General features: G+C 39.9%; 1 protein-coding gene across 1 annotated transcript in view; it reads right to left on the reverse strand.

The window, feature by feature from the left end:
* Positions 1 to 619: 619 nt before the first annotated feature.
* The window catches only part of LOC117491549 (coiled-coil domain-containing protein 73-like), a 30,238-nt gene continuing 10,519 nt past the window's right edge, over positions 620 to 20,338 (reverse strand). Inside the window, exons 8-20 of the mRNA XM_034141595.1 lie at positions 17,061 to 17,196; positions 14,378 to 14,457; positions 14,056 to 14,178; positions 13,856 to 13,915; positions 13,529 to 13,633; positions 11,456 to 11,566; positions 11,123 to 11,263; positions 10,137 to 10,353; positions 7,209 to 8,584; positions 6,351 to 6,441; positions 6,030 to 6,163; positions 1,900 to 1,985; positions 620 to 791 (exon numbers count right to left, since the gene is read on the reverse strand). Coding sequence (XP_033997486.1) covers positions 620 to 791; positions 1,900 to 1,985; positions 6,030 to 6,163; positions 6,351 to 6,441; positions 7,209 to 8,584; positions 10,137 to 10,353; positions 11,123 to 11,263; positions 11,456 to 11,566; positions 13,529 to 13,633; positions 13,856 to 13,915; positions 14,056 to 14,178; positions 14,378 to 14,457; positions 17,061 to 17,196 — 2,832 coding nt within the window. The remainder of the gene's footprint in view (positions 792 to 1,899; positions 1,986 to 6,029; positions 6,164 to 6,350; positions 6,442 to 7,208; positions 8,585 to 10,136; positions 10,354 to 11,122; positions 11,264 to 11,455; positions 11,567 to 13,528; positions 13,634 to 13,855; positions 13,916 to 14,055; positions 14,179 to 14,377; positions 14,458 to 17,060; positions 17,197 to 20,338) is intronic.

A 20,338-nucleotide genomic window follows, 5' to 3' on the forward strand; every position in this document is an offset into this window, starting at 1 on the left:
TGCTATAAAAGGACAGAGTGCTGTTTGTAGGGTTTGTTGTGCCATGTGTTGTCTCTCTGGTCATTGAGGCATCAGAAGGCTGGCTGTACGGTCCTTTGTGATCAAAATGTAATTTAAAAAAGGTCGACATAACAGGGTTTGATCCAAATTCCTTCCTAAGAGATAATATAGTGGTCTAACATCTTTTAATGTAGAGTATTTGGAGAACTGATACAACAAGCTAAAAAAGAAAAAAGACAAGTAAATCCAAATGTCAGCCATCCTGCAGGTCTCCCTTGAAAAAGAGATCGATGATCTCAATGGGACCACCTGGTTAAATAAAGGTTTGAAATGAAATGTTTTATTCTTGAGTATTTCAGTACTGATTTATACACAACTGTATGTAAAGATAACATCTTTAGATCTAGCAATATAAATATTTAAACATTCAGAGGAGAAATAACTCCCCTGTTCTCTTATTTTGTCATAACAGTAATATGAACAGGCAATGATTGACGCCCAAACAATACCAGTCGTACATTTTCTAACAGCAAAGGCTCTTATCACGTTAACAAATACGTGCAACATAGGAGTTTTGTAGAAACACTAGCATCCCTCAACAGAAGAGTGCATTTTTGGTTTAGTTGTCAGTTTTCCGTCTTTTGGGCAGACGAAGCCTCTCTGTGTTGAGGAACTGTTCGATTTTGGAGATCTGGGTTCTGAACGATGCCTGTTGGTCTTCCCTTTCCTGGGAGCAGGACAGGTCCCCGTCTGTGCTGGGACCTGCAGCTGAGGTGGGAGCTCTGCTACACCTGGTGTAAGAAAAAGAGATCACGAGGTGGCTTTGGTATGCAACTATAATATGACTCCTAATAGGCCTTTCTCACGGAGGAGATTTGGACTTTTCACAGTATGAAAAGCACATGTGTAAATGTTGCATTTAATGAAGGTTACTCTGATGTCAGGGTCCTGATATTGCGCTTGCTGGCTCACTTGTCTCTCTTGAATAGAGTAGGGATGGCTATCATAACGATTTTATCGATACCATGATGCTTATCAATACCAATATTTATCCATAATCTCCAAACTATAGAACATAAGTGAAAAACTATAAACTTAAAAAGTTTGAAGTTAGGCCAACTTACCCAGCAAGTAGTTAGTGATTAAGGCAATGCTCCACTATAGTGAAGGGCTGTAATTCTTTTAGTAAAAACTTGCCGACAGCCCTGTGACTCTTCGCCGTCTCTACCCATGTCATTTGGAGATGGGAGACTGCACTAAATATGTAGGTGTAACGCTAATGTTAGCAGCCACTTTGTTCAAGCAGTCAAACATGCTGTACTTCTTTGAGCAGAGCGTTCCTAACCATCCAACGTAGCGTAACACAAACACCTGTGGCACTGTTTGTCCAGCAGCTTATCAATATTTCAGTACCGGCCAATCACGGTTCTTGACCCATTCCTAAAGTGGAGCCATCGTTAGGGTTTTTGGTAGCACCTGTGCTTTTCTTCTATGACAAGCCAACATTTGAGCTGTGGGGGCCTATAACAATGCACTCAGCATGAACGATAAGGAAATCACCTTTATATCATGATCAAATAATGAGTAAAAACCAACATTTGGAACTTATTTGTAAAAATATCATATATTTTTTAACTAGCGTGGGACATGGATGTTAGACATAAAGACTGCCCCCGTGTTTTTCCTCACTCGGTTATTCACTCTCCCTGGGTAGGGTCAGTAGCTGAATTTGCAACCTTTTTGGAGGACTATTTAAATCTTGTAAATAATTTACACTGACGACTTCTTGACAATGTAAAGTTATAGATTCAAATTTTTAAGAGAGAGGTCCCACTGCAAAATCCAAATCGAAACTCGATAGCAATTCTGGTCCTCTTTATGTATGAGAAATGGACTTACCCTGGGGTGTTCTGCCATGACAGTCTGCTGACTGCTGTAGAAGTGTTGACGGGAAATGAAGTAGTGGACAGAGAAGCTCTGCTCCCCTTTGTAAAAATGACACCAAAAAGGGCAAATACTGAAGTTCTAGAGCTCAAACACAAGCTGTGAACTTCTATTTAGGCTGTGGAAAGGGAATTCATTCTTTCTCAAATCTCCAGTGACAGCTCCATTTTCTTAGTAAAAAGGACATTAACCAATAAACAAATGTGGGGCAGACAATAACCAGTGGCAATTGATATGAAACAGTATCCAGCCCAGAGAATGTATCCAGGCGCAGACTGAACTCTGCGTGACGTTCCCAGTGTTCACAGTCTGCAGAAAATAAAGGCTTTGGCTCTCGCTACAATTTGTAAAACCAGTCTTTTTTCTCATTCTCTAGGCTTGTTCCACTCTATCTCTCTCAATTGCCAGCACCTGGATCTTATAAAGCACAGAGTGACGGTTTGCGGTGATGGTGACAAAAGAGGCAATGAGAGCGTGTGAGAGCAAAACAGCGAGCAAGAGGACGGAGAAAGTGAGTGAGTGAGAGATGGATGATGAAGTGAGAGAGGAAGAGAAAGAGTGAGGACATGGATAAAGACTGAGTAAGTGAGAGAGGAGAGGTACCCAGGCGTCATTAGGTCCATGTTCTTCCACAGGTCATTCATTCTGTCTGTCTGGCTATCAACGGGACGTTTTCGAGTTCAGGGTACATCAGCGACCTCCTTTCACTCATCGCCGGACATTTGTCAAAGCTTTATACATCTATTATCTCTTACTGTACATTTTGCCTTGGCCTTTATGTGCTAGCTCATTCTGAGTTCTTTGCACCACAACAATGTTGAAAAAGCTTTATGTCTACTTTCTAAATATGTCAGGTTGATATAACAGACATATGCATTAAGCTCTAGCATTCATTTCCCGTGGGGTCCACTCAGACACATTTTATAAAATGATGAAGCTTAGAATCTGTGGAAACGAAATGACCTCAAACTAATTATTTGATAGAGCAATATCTCATGTGTTTCTATGTGAACCACATGATGTGGCCGTTTCCTGCTGCTCAGCATCAAGGTATAATTGTGTATTACTGTGATGTAATATACTTGAAATCATATGATCTACATCAGAGTTCCCGTTAGCCGGTAATTACCGGACAATGACCGGTAAAATATGCTGAAGTCCGGCAAATCTAAATCTCTCCGGTCAAAATGTCCGGTCAAAATAATTTTCCCTTAGCGCAATACCGCATCAGTTGCGCCACTTATGTGACAGACAAGAATAGTATGTGACAGACAAAAGAGTATGTGACAGACAAAAATTGTCAATTCTAATGTCTAACACTTAATGTGGAGAAAGAGATGTCCTGTATGGGTTGATTGTGCGTTGATCTGTTGGTAATGCCTCGGGGTTCCGGTGGGCATGTAAACAAATGCATAATGCTGCGCTATACTTTGTGGCCTCATCCGGTTGCATAGCGACGCTTATTGTTTAGGTGTCTTTTAACAAGCAGGTAGTCATATCATTAGCTAGAACTAGCTAGATCTGATCGATATGGACATAAATGCGAGTAAAGTCTAATCTGACAGGAGAGAGAGATCGGCTGCTGCTGACGAGTCGACACGCAGCTCTGCATGATCCCCTGCAGCGGCGAGCAGAGCAAAACACACTTCAGGTTAGAAAATCACACGTAGCTATTTTAATTACCTCTCAAACTACCTAAACTAGTTATAGATATGTTTAGTTTTACTGTCGGGTCACTCATTACTGGATCCGCGAGCTGCATGATACTGACGGGCTGTCAGGAGAAGGAGAGAGCGCTCCGTTTATTATTCCCGCGTTTTTGTAAATTACTGTACACTTTTGAATAATGTAGTTAATCTACTATAATTAGTTTGTTTAATGTCGAATCATATCAATTTGTTTTAAAGCTCAATAAATAACAAAGAAGACCTTTAACCGGCACTTATCTAATTTTGTCCGGAAGATTTCAACTTTAACGGACATGTTGACCGGCAAAAAAATATTCTAACGGGAACTCTGATCTACATAGCTATATATTGGGATTATATATATATATATATATATATATATATATATATATATATATATATATATCCACTCATACATCATATGAAGGTAAATTGTCTCAATATTATTTGTGTGAACAGATCGATAATCCATGTATAAAGCTGTAATCTGTACATTTTCAATAGCCTTCCACAAATGCAAAAAAAAGTGGATTACTGTAGATCATATACATAAAACCAGCAAACACACACAAAACCTCATTGTGTCATATTTACACAATAAATTAAAGAATATGTGTTAATTGCCTTTGGTTTGAAAAACAAAACAAAAACAGCAGTTACTATACTCTTACCATAAATGTGGAAACTAAGATGTCAGCAGGCCATCCAAAAGTGTCCGAATGTGTAAAATGCAAATCAACAAGTGTAGAATACACTTATAATATTCATATTATAAAATATTCAGAAATGCTTTTTATTCAAATCAATTCATTTTCACATATTTCTTTTTTTAATTGTTGAATGTGTTTGTATTTGTTTTGAGTTTCCCAATTTTTTGGCATTTGTGGAAGGTGTTTCACATTAACAGATTACACATTTACACACAGAATGATGATCTCTTCAAAGAAATATTATGAGAAAAATCCACATCAATACAAATGAAAATATATATAATACATATATAGTAGGGGTGTGTTATTTATCGGTGCTGTAAAAAGAGGCCCTATACTGTAATGCTTCTTGGGGTTTTCCCTTTCCTGTAGTGTGTAATGTAGGTTTTTGTGCATGTAAGTGTTTTGCAGAGGGAGTTTCTCCCCCCCTGCCTGAAGCACCTCCATTGGACTCCTTTGTCTACTTATGTAACATAGTGACATCACTATGTAACACTGGCGCTTCTATTGGCTAGTGCTCAACACACATTGTACGCGATAGGCTAACTCAGGGGTCGGCAACCGCCCTCTGCTCTGGCTCCCTTGAGCTTAGACAAAAATAAGAAGGAAATAAAATAAAAATATTTGTAGGACTATTTCTATTTTGTTGCACGGTTGAAAATGTTTCGTATCTTGTATTTTGAGGTGATACTGTGACACATAAAAAAAAAACTAAAATATGCGTCACATCCTGCTGCGGTTCCGCCCCAGCGCCTTTTCTTGCAGGTGAATAACCTAACCCCTGGCTCGATGAGCCGTGTTCCTCCAATAAAAGTATCGGAGGAACACAGAGGGTTTAATTCTGCGTGGACAGAGTTATCTGCTTTCACAGCAAACGATGCTGGCTTACCGGTATGTTTGATATGTGGAGAGAAGTTGTCAAAGGTGCTGCAGCCTTTACGTATTGGAGGAAAAACACGGAAGAGGAAGACAGCTGACGATCTTCATCATAATTCAATCAGTTAACTCTTTTTAGGGTGCAGCTATATGTTTTATTTATTTCAAAGTGGGCCCATTTTAATTATATTCATTTTCTTCAAATGTGCAGAGGACTCCCCAAGTGCTGTGTTGATTTATTAGAAGGCCTGTGTATTTTTTTTAATTCTCCTTATAAGAGTTCTTTGTTTATTATTAGAGGTAGGCCTAAACAGTTTTCTATAATGTAATACATAATAAATGCAAAACAACTGTAGTTTTTGTCTATGATGTAACAATATATACAACTTTATAAGCTATCAAGCTATCAAATATGTTTTGCGGCTCCAGACAAAAGAAATTGGTGGAAAAGGGGGCAAAATGGCTCTTTTGGTCAAAAAGGTTGCAGACCCCTGGGCTAACTAATCAGAGCAGACTGGGCTCTGGTTTCAGACAGAGGGTGAAAGAGGTGCTGCAGCACAGGCATTATGAGAAAAATAAAGACCTTTTTTAACATAAAAGCATGGAAACATGTCACAGTAGAGAAACAAAATACAAATATGAACCTGAAAAGGAGCATAATATGTCCCCTTTAACGTCTACTTCCTGCAATAATACTGGGATCAGATTCAAGCAGAAGTCTGTTTCCGTAGATTGCTGATTTTTGATTATCATTCTTTAAGTGTGTGACGAAAGAACAGCTTGTTACTTCATAATCTGTTCTGTAACTGACCATGTTTGCCGTCTCTTTGCAGGTCTCTCCCGAATCTTTCCGCTCTCCCTGCTGTTGTCTCTGTGTGGACGCTGCAGTCCCAGAGACACTGGAGGCATTCAACAGATCCGACGCCCTGCTAATCACCAAGGGGACTAGAAAGAATGAGGTGAGAAGGCAAGAACGGCAAGAGGGTAAGAATGAGTCATTATTGGTGATGGTATGAAATACAGATGTACACTGAGAGGTCACTATGTAAGAGGTTACAAGTGGAGCAGTACTACTTTGTTCCACAATGGCAAGATGCTTTATTTTTTAATGTAGCACAAATGCAACCATCACCTTTGGTGCGCTTGCTTTTGAGAAACAAGGGTATGGTGCAGTGTCTGAGTCCACTGGAATCACTTGTATTCTGCTCAGACATAGGAAATCCCTGAATAGAAACACAAATATTAGATATGGAGCAAAAAACCCATCATAAAAATACCAATTATATAGTGTATCCATTATTAATAGTAGTATCCATTAATAGAGTGGTGCAGTTATGAGTAAAAAAAAAACAGAAATCAATAAGAATTTTTGAAAATTCTGGGTCTATCGTCTCGAAATCAACGTTTTTTTTAATGAGCTTTTGGTTAAACGCCTGAAATAAGCTCTCTGGTTAACACACGCTGAAGAGCTTTTCAAATGTTGTCCTAGAACATAAAGTACATCAGTATAATATAATACCCCACTGGTAAATGTTTGAGTGGCTAAATGAGAGTACTTGACGCCAAACATTAGCTGCCGTTAGCTTAGCGCTGATGACGTGCAGCAATGTGGTGTTAATATGTAGATCCTATCCTACTGGACAAAATGTGTAAGAATTAAAAATCACAATAGCTTTATGTCAATGGAGCCCTTGCGATGCAACTTGTTAGGACAGTCTACCAAAATACGCTTCCCCTGCACCATTCTATGGTTTTGTGTCACCTTACAAAAAACAAGTCAACCAGATAGGATAAACTACTTATTTTAAACATTAATTGAAAATAAATACACTGTAACACTACACAAATACAGCACAAGTATTAAAGTATTGATCTGTACAGTTTATAAAGCTGTAAAAACTAAAGTTAAATTCCTTATACCACAACCAATCCTTTTAGGCTCACTTAAAGGCCACCAAATGGTAATTCTAGCATTTTCTTTTTGTAATACCTGAGCAGACGGATGTAAGGTGGAGGCTTCTGAATTTTTTCTCTTAGCACCGGCCCAGTCCAAGTACGACCTGTAAGTCCTATTGCTGGGCAGAGACAACTCTGAAGTACCCTCATGCAGCATGTCATTGACATTTATGCTGCTATTACCCGGCAATGCATTACTTCCATGACTTTGATGGACGAGCTTCAAATCAGTTTTACTTGTAGTCATCTTTGCATCTCCTGCATCTTCTATTTTGTCATTTTTCAGTTGTTCCCGACAGCTATGAGTCTCAACCTGAGATTCAAGGTCAACAGTTTCCATTGTGATATCAGCACAGGCGTCCTTCAAATTAGATTTTTCCACAGGATCCTGGGGAGCCTCAATGTTATCAAGTGTCTCAGCATTTGACTTGTCTTCCTTCTTTTTACATGCATTTGAATCACCATCATCATCACCATTGGCTACAGGAGACTCCAGCTGTACATTCTGCTCTGAGATGTCCTGACTTTGAGGTAATGCTTGTTGTTCAACCTCTGTTGTCACCAACACACATTCTTCCCTCACAGGTGTATCACCAATTTCATCTGTTAGCTTCATGTTTCTAGTGATGTCAGAAGGGTTACTCGCTTGTGTTGTAGCTTGCTCCGACTCTTGAATACTGACAGTACCATCCAACTGAGCAGCTAATGGTACAGAAAGATCAGTGGGTTTATTGGCTGATGAAATCTCGGATATTTTCTCTTCCGTTTTTTTCTCAAAAACTGGAATGGGACTTGGCGGATGAGCGAGTGACTCAGCAAAGGTCTGGACCTCATCATGACCGAGACGTTGCACTTGTTGATTTACGTTTGTCTCAAGATCGAGACTTTGGTGCTCATCAGAACAGACCAAATGTACTTCTTTCCTGGTCTCATATTCTTTCTTCACATGGCTGCAGTCAGCATCCTTCTCACTGACTGTCTGAGGAAGACTGTGAGAGCAGTCTGAGGGCTCACAGTCAGTCAGAGGTGGCTCAGCATCCATGGAGTCAACAACCTGCTGTGTGTTGCTCTTCTCGATAGGCGTATCAGTAGTCGTCTGGACCCGTATCTGGGTTTCTGCTGTGTGCAGCCCTGTCTTTCCTCTCTCCTCCGCTCCACATGTCTCTTCTCCCTCTGCTATATCTTTTGTTTCTGTTTCAGGCTGTTTGGGGTCCCCTGCATCTTCTGTTGAGAACAGGCTATCTTCTCTTCCGTCGGCTCTATCTGTTGTTTGGGCCATGAGCGTTCCTCTCTTTTCTCCTTGGACTTCTTCTCTATTACACTGCTCTTCCTCGTTTCTTTCCCCCTCTTCGATCTGCGAGTCCACAGAAACATCAATAGACCTGTGGACAGGGCTTGATACAGCAACTACTGTTGAAAAAAAAAAGATTTTCAACAGTTGGTCAAATTGTACCAGTCATTAAATGCCATAGCTTCAAGAATAAAAGAAATAGATTGGCATAGGAATTAGTCCTCAAACCTGGAAATGAGTTAAAACAATGTCAGGTCCCTTGTCTCAAAGTAAAAAATATGTTTAAACATGTTTTTAGTTGGATACCCATAATCTGTGGTTTTAGAGGTTTTCACGTTGCATTCTACGAGATAAAATATGTCAGTCAATACCCCACTGGTGAATGTCTGAAGCTTCTGTGCATCTTAAAAATTGTGATGCTAACTTTCGGATCCTACAAAAATATGTCCTCACTTCACCACTTTAGTTTTGTGCTTTAAAACATTTACCATGATACATGTTGGCACCACTCAGAATATGGCTGTCTTGTTGTCCTTTAACAAACTGCTTGTGTGATCTTAGGCCCCGGCTCCACGAGGACAAATACGGCAAAACGCATCGGAGAAACGCAAATGCAACCGCAAAAAACCTTCCGTCCCCACGCAATATACACCGGATTGTGTCAAGCTCCACGAGACGGCTCCGTTTACATCCAAACGCTGGAAAAGCTGCAGTACATATGCCGAACCTGTACGTGGCGCTGTAACTTCCTCCACAAAAGCAGCAACTTCCTCCACAAAATCAGCGAAGAAGAATGGTTGTCATGGCTGCACTTCTGTGTATTCTCCGCGGTGGGGGCCGACAGAACCGGGCAGAGTTTTTCGCCGGTCAGCGTGTGTTAAAGTTTAAATCTTCCGGACAAAATTATAAAAGTGCCGGTCAAAGGTCTTCTTTGTTATTTATTGAGCTTTAAAACAAATGAATAACGACGATATAATGATATATAATCATCAAATACACTGAGCCTGTCTCTTTTTCCTCTCTTCTCACAGCGTCAGTGTCTGTCTCATGCAGCAGCTGATCCTGTAATGAGTGACCCGACAGTAAAAATGAACATATTTATAACTAGTTTAGTTTGAGAGGTAATTAAAATAGCTAAGGGTGATGATCTGACTTGAAGTGTGTGTTTTGCTCCCGCTGCATCACAGCGGCAGGAGCTGCGTGTCTCCGTCCTGTCAGATTAGACTTCACTCGCGTTTATGTCCATATCGAGATAAAGATAAATAATCTGAATTCAAGGAGGAGCTCCTGTAGATGTTGCACAAAGAACTGTAGCATGGTCAGTAGCGACTGGAGCACGATAGCAACCCTGCGGGGGAGAGGCGGGGAGAGGCGGGGCTATAAAAACGAATGACCGTATAGGCGACTCCACGGCCCCGTTGGACCCCCCAGAGCGCTCTGTTCCCAGATCTATCCACCTTTGGACCCGTTGTCGTTTGCGGGGTCTGTTTCTACGTTTCCCTTACGGCGTCGTGGAGCTTAGAGGGCTATACGCATGAGAAATATGCGGATTCAACCAGTTTTCGTCCTCGTGGAGCCGGGGCCTTAGTGAAATGCTGTGTTGATGTCTCCCTATGAAACAAGTTATTTGTGTATGTTTATCTACTGTATGTTTGTATGTAGCTGGCTGACCTCCAGTTGCTCCAGTGGTGACTATCTCTGTCGCAGCTCCACTGTCCTCCAGACAGTCTGGGTATCTGGTCTGAGTGGAGGCCAAGTGCTGCACGCTGCCAGAGCTAAGCTCTGCGCTGGAGATGGGTTCATTAAGAGTTTCCTCTCCTCTGATTCCCTTCACTAAAGTGGAGAAGACCTCTGTAGAATCACTGTGGCTCTGACTGATGTCTCTCATCTGTGTATAGAAAAATAAAAGGCAGGTGTTGAGGCTAAACAATTTCTTTTATTTCACCTATTAACACAACCCCATCAGAGGTGTGGTTAATGGATGTAGGGGAGTTTTGTTGATGTTGTTAAGTGTTTTTGTTATCAACCACACATGTTGGATGTTCCTTTGTTCAATTACATTTGCTTTTATTCACACTTGTTACAGTAGGTGACACCACATACAGGTGCACAGTTCACTAACTAACTCATTTAAGAATTCAGTCACATATTAATCAGCATCACGACAGTACTGAAATACCTTTGTCACAAGTTCATATCACAACAACAAAGTTTGTTTTGTCTTTGTCACGGACATATTTAAAAGACGTACTTTTTTTTAACATAACTTTATATTAACAATAGCCCCAATTTTTTTATATTATTAGTACTGTATTTATTAATTGTGTCCATTTCCGTTTACGGAATGGAGTGGGTACACAGGTTTCATTCAGATTATTTTAACCTCTAACTTAAATATCCTTTTTTTTTGTTTGTCTTATGTTTTATGTGCCAGATTGTTAAGGCACTTTGAGCCTCATCATGTGTAGGTAGAGTGCTATAAAATAAAGCCTTATTATTATTATTAATTATTGTTTTTCTAATTATAAGAATATTGTATTTATCCTGAGGGGAAATTAAGTTTTGTTACAGATGCAACATTCTAGAATAAAATGAATGAATATTAATATAAAAATAATAATGAATGAGTTAATTATAATGAATATAATGTTTTGTACCTCCAATTCCTCTCTATGCTGAGCCTGCACTGAAGCCTGTGAGGACAGTTCAGTGTTTTTCTGATGAAGCTCGTCGTTAGCCTCTTTCACAGCTTGAAGTTCCTGCTGCTCACTCCTGATGCGACCCAGAAACATGGCCTTCTGTTGGATGCAAAAGCACAGAGACAGATTTAAAGAGACATGATTTCTCTTTCAAGATGTTTCAGTAAAGCAAACAACAATAAATCACTTCCATTTTTCTTTTTTTGGCATTATAATCTACCTTGTGAAAATATTTGTGTGTCATATAAAAATGTCAACATCACACTGCTTCTCCCACACTTTTTCTTCTACCTCTTTGTCCCAGCTGTTCTGTGAAGCCGTGTAGCTCTCCATCAGTCGGGCCGCCTTGTCTTCCAGGGCCTTGCTTTTCTCCCGCATCGCCCGGTGCTCCTGCTTAAGGGCCTGCAGTAAAATTAATCACCCATAGGATTTTTAATGCAATACTAAATTTTTATGTGTTTATTTAACGTGAACAGAAGGTCTTAAACAGAGCAGGGATAGAGAAAGGACTTTTTGCTAATACAAATCAGTTGGCTTGTGTCATTTTAATAATGATTTTAATAAATGAATGAATAGGTGAATAAAAAATGAGAGAACAGAGAGAAGAAAAGAGAACAATAAAGTGTAAAGCCATAAATGGGGTAAACAAACTAACTATCATTCAGTTGCGGAGGGGACCGTATTCACTTATGTATATGTGTTGATATACAACAGCACATTCATCACATTGATGGGAAGAAACTATGGCCGTTATTTATTTCTGTCCTTGTGTAAATTGACTCCATAATCATTTAAATAGACCCTGAAAAAGCCCTTGTGAGGCCAATACATGGATCGACCTGTAAAAATACACCACATTCTCTATCATAAAAATAAATGTTGACTTAGTTCTTTTAAGGCATCAAACTGAACAACAATTAAAGGGGCCCTATTATGCTCATTTCAGGTTCATATTTGTATTTTGTCCTCTCCTGTGACATGTCTCCATGCTTTAATGTTCAAAAAGCTCTTTATTTTTCTCATACTGCCTGTGCTGCAGCACCTCTTTTCACCCTCTGGGTGTTTCTCAATGTCAAGGAAGGCTCCTCCAGAGCCACTATTTCAAGGATGCTACGTCATCGAGTCCCGCCGAAGGACTGTTCTAATGTCCAGGCTCCTTGGAATTCTACCGAGCCCGGCGTCCTTCGTAGCGAGAAATTTCGAGGCTGCACATGTGTATCCTCCGCGGTCTTAAAATCCCCACAATGCTTTGCGCACGGACCAATTTCCAAATCTTTGGCGGGAAATCGCACTCCATTTAAGGCGGGGCCTCGCATATGACGCACACCTGTTAGCCTGTTCCACCATTCTTCGTTTTCCGAGGCTAGGAAGGATTCTTGCCTCACATCTGAAGCAAGTGACTCAGAAGACATGTCCTACCAAGGAAGCGTCCTCGACATTGAGAAACACCCAGTCTGCTCCGATTGGTTAGCTGGCCGGCTCTGTTGTGATTCATCAATCGCTAAGATATATTCAGCCCCTTAACAAATCATGACGTGATGTGTCGGATCTCTAGCCAATAGTAACACGAGTGTCACAAAGTGATGTCACTATATTACAGAAGTCAACAAAGGAGTCCAATGGAGGTGTTTTAGGCAGGGGGGGGGGGGGGGGGGGAGTGTGTGGGAGAGAAACCCTCTGGAGGGAACACAGGGGTGTAAGCCTTTGCAGACCATTTACATGCACCAAAACGTATAACACACTACAGGAAAGGGAAAACCCGATAAGCATAAAAATACTTCTTTAAAAGAGGAATTTCTTTCTGTTTCATTAAATTACATTACATTACATGTTACTTGTTAGACGCTTTTATCCAAAGTGACTTACATACTCAATACTGTGGGAAATCCCCACAGGAGCAATTTGGGGTGAAGTGTCTTGCCCAGGGACACAACGACATGCTGACTGTAGTGGGGTTTGAACCTGTGCTCCCCTGATCCAAACACCAACGCCCTACTCACTGCGCCACACGCCTCCTGTTTCCTGTTAACAGCCCATTATAATTGTAAACAGCTGTAGGTGTCTTTTAAATAAACCCCATTCTGGAAGATGGGTATATGGCCAGTTCTATAGATACTCAATAGAACTTTTTTTTATTTTTAATGTGGATATGTATATATTTTCCCGTTCATTTTATTATTAGTAAACATCCTGCTGTAACAATTTCCCAATTTGGAAACCATAAAGTACATCTAATCTAATCGAATTAAAAAGTACTTTTAGTATGAACAGCAGTAGCATGTGAGCTACACATCTGTACTGATGTTTATGGGAACAATATGAACAGTTATGTTCATGAATCAGCAGAGGATGAAAGTGTGTGACCTGCTGCTGCTCTCTCTGTGTCTTCATCTCCAGATCGACTCTGCTGACTGTCTGCGTCTGACACAGCAGCAGCTGCTGGGCGTGCTGCATAGCCCTCATCACTTCCTATACAAACACACACACATACATTTTTGTATACATAATGAAGTCATGCAACTTAATTGACCAATAGCTTATTTTCACTTCCTCCAGTGAAAGAAAAAACCCTTTTAATTGTATTTTGAACAGAAATGAATCCTCCAAGATGACCACACCCACACAAATATCAGTGCAGAAAAAGCATCAGGTTTAAGGTGGTGGTTCACTTCATATGCTCTAGTTTTGTACCTGCTTTTCTGCTCTCACAGCTTCATTTTCCTCTCTTAGTTTCTTGTTCATTTCAGTTTCCTAAACAGAAATACAGAATAATAATGAAATACTTATAGCTTACCTGCTAAGTGTGATTATTTATCAGTGTGATCTTGATCAGTATCATATTGCTTTGAGGCTATTATCTTCCTATTATGATCCTTTTCACTGAATGTTACCATGTTGAGTTTCTGGTGCAGCTGCTGGAAATGCTGCTCTCTGCCTGTAGGACTTTGGGCCTGGTCATGTCTCACTGAAGACATCTTGGCCTTGATCAGCTTGTTACTAACCTCCTCCACCTCCTGAGAAAGCACCATGCATGAACAAATTATAAAAGTGGAGAATAATCCAAGTTGATTACTTTCTGTGAATACATTTGTATTTCTTACAGGCTACTTCTTAGACAACCATGGAACTGTAATGGATTGAATACAGTATTACAGTATTGACTATGGATGCAGTTAAAAAATGCTAAATCATTAAGCATTCCTTTCCACATACCTTTGTTAGTGACACAATGGTTGCCTCTTGTTTTTCACATGCAGTTGTCATTTTCTTATTTATTTTCATTGCCTCATCAACTGTAAGAAGTACACAAGTTAAGACACCATCATTAATACATGCTATATGACATAACTGAATTAGTCTTACATGAATGTGTGTGAGTGACATACATGTAGGGAGATACGAAGAGATTCAGAAAAGCAACAATAACTTATATATTCACCTATATTGAATATTTTCAATGTAGTGGTCCTTAACCTGTTAAGCCCTGAGCCTGTTTTTCAGGTCTCAGGCTCGAAAATGACATTCCCAGAACAAATGACCATATCTTCCCTTCTAAAAGGGTTAAATTAATAATCTTTTTTTTCTCAAAGTAATGATAAACCTGTGAGTTGGATGTAGAAAAGTCAGAATCAATATAGATGTTTTTTATTTTAAAGAAAATTCAGATTTTACATAGTAAAAAACTGTAAATTATAGTGTCCGTCCAAAAATTCTTTTTTACTTATAGTGAAAGCTACCCTTGGATGATGGTAAGGTAAACTAAAAGCTTTAGGAATCCAAAGTACAACATATAATAAGTACCCTGTATCAAGATTGATGCAAAACAAGTGACATTTGACCTTTTTAGAGAGATTTAGCAAAAAGAAACCACTTCTGGGGTCATTTGGGTGGATTTTCCATATCTCTGGCCTCCCTTGCTCGATTGTGATGGTTGACACCTCTTTCTGACGTTAGAGCCAATAGAATCGAAGGGGGAGTCCCCCACACACACTCATTGTGAAACGAAAAGGTGGGGGCTTCGTGCATGTAATTTTGCATCAGAGTGAACCTATCTCTAGCTTTGACATCTGGAAACGGAAAAGCAGTTTTAATGCTTATGGATTATCAGAAATCATTTCAAAGGGACACAGACACATTGGATTAACCTATGGATTAATTTCAGCAGCGTTTTTATCGTTTTAATGCCATTGAAGACCACTTTGGAGAGACTACAGAGCCAAGGTAAAAATGTTAGCATTTTTAGCTACCTAGCGTCACCTGTTTTGATGTCCGTTTTTGCTTATAACGTCGCAAATTCGTATAATTCAGTGATAATGTGGGTGCCCATCGATTCTGTGTCACCTCACGATGTGAAACGATGTGTTGGATGTAGAGAAGAGATAAATAATAAGGTTTTGTGAGTGATTTTCGGTGCAGTAAGGTGTTAGCATTTTTCGCTCGTTGCTAATTCAGAGGCTCAGCGTTAGCATTGTGGGTTTTCTTTTGAAAAAAAAAAAGAAATGATCAGTTAGATGAGTTTCTTCCCGTTACATGGATATAAAACATTCATAGTTTATTAAATGAACATGCCCTCAGACACTGTTTCCTGCAAGATGTTGAGGCAGTGCCCCGGTGCCGGGGTCTCTCGGGCTTAACAGGTTAAGCATTTCAGTAAATGCATAATGTAATGTTTAATTTAATACTTTCAGTTTTAAATTAAATAGTGAACAGAGATAGTGAATTTGAAATGGAAATAGAATTTGAGATAAGTGTGTTTAAAATCAGGTAATGTAGATGTTACAATGTACTTGGCAAAGTTGTGAGCTTCCAACAGAGCCGCCAGCTAACCAATCAGAGCAGACTGGGCTCTGGTTTCAGACAGAGGGTGAAAAGAGGTGCTGCAGCACAGGCAGTATGAGAAAAATAAAGAGCTTTTGAACATTAAAGCATGGAGACATGTCACAGTAGAGGCACTAACTACAAATATGAACCTGAAAATGAGCATAAAATGGCCCCTTTAAAAGTAAGCTTTAAAAAGAAAAAGGAGTCAAAAAGTAAAAATGTTTCTCCTTTAAACGGTGGCAGTGCAGAGTATTATTTTCTCTTTGACTGACTGGGCAAGACATGATTTGAGCAGCTTTGAACATCAAAAGCTTGATTTTGAGACTACAAAGTCTACATTTAAACAATAAATAGTGATAAAGACTAAATATTCCAATCACTGGATGTCCACTCAACGAAACAACATGCTATTTGTCAAAAGGTCATATCAGAACGCACAAAGCACCTGGGCTAATGCAACTCTTGGTAACTCTACTGCCAAATGTCTCATTTCACAGCAGGGTGCATATTTGTTGTCAACAGTATGAATCCATGTAGCCATATCAACAGGCTGCTAGTATTATTGTTGTGGGAATGCGTTATGGGCTAAAATAAAGCCCCATGGTAGCAACTGAGCGAGGTCTAACACTAAACATTGTAGCTGACCTGGGAGATCTTTCCATTGCCAGTTTTCTATGTATGAAATATCCTGGAGGAGCATTTAAAGAAACTTGACAGTGACCTCTCCTCATTACCCAGATTTGACCCAAAAATAATGTATTTCGGATGAAGTGAAAGTGGATATTAGCAGTAATTATTGTACTTCAAAAAATTCTGCACAAGCCGAGTCACTCTACTCCGTCAAATCAGCAGGGACTAACATCTCTGTGAGTTGTTTCCAGCACCTTGTTCCATTTATACCCTAAAGAATCCAGGCTGATATCGGAGCAAAATAGGGCCTCTTCTGGTGTCTAAGAAAGTGAACACTTGGTATTCAGGCTTTCAGCATAGTAGAATTTGTAACCCATCATCCATCAGCATATATATACCTTTCTGTTTACATATCCATACCTACATTCCTACATCCTTTAATTACCATTTTGCTCCAGTTTCTCGTGGGCCTGCTTGACCACGGCACACTGCCTGGACAGGGCACTGAAACGCTTCTCCACCTCTCCCAGCTGGTTCAGGTGGCTGTCCTTTGACCGGGTCTGCAGGGCTAGTTTCACCTCCTGTGGAATAGGTATAGGTCAAACAGACCAAAAAAACAAACAAGTGCCCCCTATGTATAAAAACAAGCCCTGGGGCCTCATTTATAAAGGGATATACGCTCAAAAAATGGTGTATGCCAGTTTCTACGCAATGTTTGCGATTTATAAAATACTAACTTGACGGGAAAATGTGCGGTCCTCCACGCAAACTCTAACCCATGCGTACGCACTAAGCACAACAACGGGAGAGACGAGAAACTGCGACACCGTTGGCAGAAGGAAGAATGGAGAGAAATATGTGGAAATAATACCATAAATAAAATGTTACCTCTCATTTATCAAATATGAAGAATTCATTTTCAAACATTGATTAAAGCCAATCTTAAAATGATTAAACAGACGCCTGTTTGAGACTCCTCAGTGCACACAAAAACATAACTTGGAGAAATAAATAAATACGGATATGCTATTTAAAACCACCTCGAATATGTTGTGTTAATGTTATGAAATGTTTTCTCATAAATGATGCAGTAAGCAGGAGAACAGAATTACGTCTAAACTGACGCCGTTTTGCATTTCTATAGGTTGTAGATACGAGCATGGTTTTATATACTATCACGTTTAATCGTGTTTTATGCCGTTTGCCAAGACTTGATAAGTCGCTCGTAAAACACAGGAGGTATGGAAACTAAGAACACCATATGTGGTAAATTGTACAGCTAATATAACACAACACATTAGTTGTATTTCCTTTAACTGGTGGATTATGGATATATAGTTGCTGATCGACAGCTGGAACACAAACCACCAAATACAACAAAATAATTCAGATCCAGTCGTCATGACTCCACTCCGGAGGGATTCCCCGATCATTTCTTACAGTTTCTCATCAAGGGGGTGTCTCCTGTCCCCGGTACAAACACACTGCCTGAGGAAGGTTATGTGTATTTTTTTCAGACCACTTATTTATTTATTTTGGTGACGATCCGACCTCCATGCTGCTACTCTGGTTCAAACTGCATCCACCAAACAATATGATTTATCTCGACCTCCCCACAATAACCAAAATCTGACACGGTGTGAGATGTCTTTTTTAGCTGTTCTGTCCTCATTTCCTGCGATCTTCTTCATGCAGTCAGTCAGTCAGAATGAATGAATGAATGGGCGTTTCTTTGACTATTTATAGGCAAATATGGGCGTTACGAGTCGATTGTGATTTATAAAGGGAAACAGGCGTAGGAAGTGCCGTACGCACTTCCCTCGCCGGTACGCAATGTTTTGTGAATCGGAAAATGGCGGAAAATGTATGTACCTATTTGTGTGCTTTGTACTACGTAAGCAACCTTCCTACGTCAATCCTACGCAATCTATCTATATAGGGAGCGGCTCCTCTTCACAGGGTCCACTATGTGCAGCACTGGGATTCTACAGTAGCCCAGAATGGATTTTTCTGCACACTAAGCCCATCTAGGTTGTTGGTACATGCTTGGAAAAAGACACAATTATTCTGTTTGTTACAATCTACAACCTGATCACTACTGAAGCACGGAGTTTGGACCGATGGAGAGGTGCCAGTTTGTCCTAGAGCAAGAAGACCAACAACCCAAAACTGCTCCAGGGGCACAATATTATGTCTGTCCCTACGCCCCCTCTTAAAATAAAAGCATGAGTTTGTTGTTGTATCAAAGAGGGATATGTGACAAGATAGATCTGAATTGCCTTACGTGAATTTGGCTTTTGTGAAATTGCCTTGTGTTTATTGACAAAAAAAACATCTTTTTGATTCCTACAAACAGTTTTGACCTTTAATGCAATGGTTTTAAACCTTAGGGAAAAACCTTGCCACACACATCCTGGTTGAGATTTTGTACACACTGTCTTTCAATATTAAGTAACGTCCAGCGGCTGGTTAGTTTGGCCTAAAATAAAGAATAGGAGCAGAGTGAAACCCGAGGTTGCAGAATCCACTTAGTGATCTAAAGGCTCCAGGAAGTCACCGTAAATAAATCTCGCCCATCACATGGATGTATAAAGAGAACTGGACACAGCGTTAGAGGCGGTCCCCGTTCATACCTTTAAAATGTGCCCAGTGGCGCATGCAGTCAAAATGCCCTGATAGGGCCCGTACAGAATGCAAACTGTTTTTGCGCGTTTTCCTAAAGCCCTGCCAACAATTTGGTTCACCACACGCCTGGTCCCGGCTCACTCAAATGAATGGAGAGGGAAAATAACTCTGGATTTGGCTTTTAGCAAATTTCACAACTTGTAATGATTTAATGATGGCTATTCAAGTTATTGTACAGGGTAGTTGATTTAGATTTAAAAAAAAAAAATTGTACTCTGATTTATATACTTCCTTTTTCGAATTTCAGTCAATGGGAAAAAAGTATTCTTGGTCCCAATGACGTGACTGACCTGGAGTTTTAGTAACACCAATTAGCCACAATGCAAAGGTGCTTTAACTTCCTACCTTCCTGGCACATAACTCCTTGTAAGACCCAGAATTGTCATTTCCAAACCTTGTTATTTATATGAATTAAACAAACACAAAACAACATGTAAATAAGTGATCTTTACTGGCAGGCTGATTTGCTGCTGGCTCTAGGTCTGGCTCTAGGTCTGGCTCTAGGTCTGGCTCTAGGTCTGGGAAAAGCCAATCATGAGGATAAAAAGCATTTTGAACCTTTTCATTAATGAAAGGAGTTATCCTTTAAAAAATAGGAATGCTTCATAAAGGTTGCAAAGTTTTAAGCCAGGCACAAAATCCGAGGAGGCCAAAAGTAGTTACACATTTTGTCAGATTAGTATCCTCTTCCTGTCACTGTTTTTGTGACTGAGAGGATCGTGGTTTAAAGGTCCCATGACATGCTTTTCCGGTTATTACCCATCCCCTTGTGTATTATGTAGCTTTTTTTGCATGTAGACCAGGGGTGTCAAACTCAAGGCCCGGGGGCCAAATCCGGCCCGTGACTTCATTTTCTGTGGCCCCACAAGAGCTTGCAAAGAATATTATATGTTTATTATACGGTTACATGATGATTTACAGAAGCACGTTGCCCATAAACTACATGTCCCACAATGCATCTCAAATTAGACTTTTTTTTCTTCTAAATATGCCTTTTTTCTTAGAATTTGCCTTTTTCTCAGAATTTGACTTTTTTTT

This window comes from Trematomus bernacchii, unplaced genomic scaffold, assembly GCF_902827165.1.
Source record: "Trematomus bernacchii unplaced genomic scaffold, fTreBer1.1, whole genome shotgun sequence".
NCBI classification, from domain to species: domain Eukaryota; kingdom Metazoa; phylum Chordata; class Actinopteri; order Perciformes; family Nototheniidae; genus Trematomus; species Trematomus bernacchii.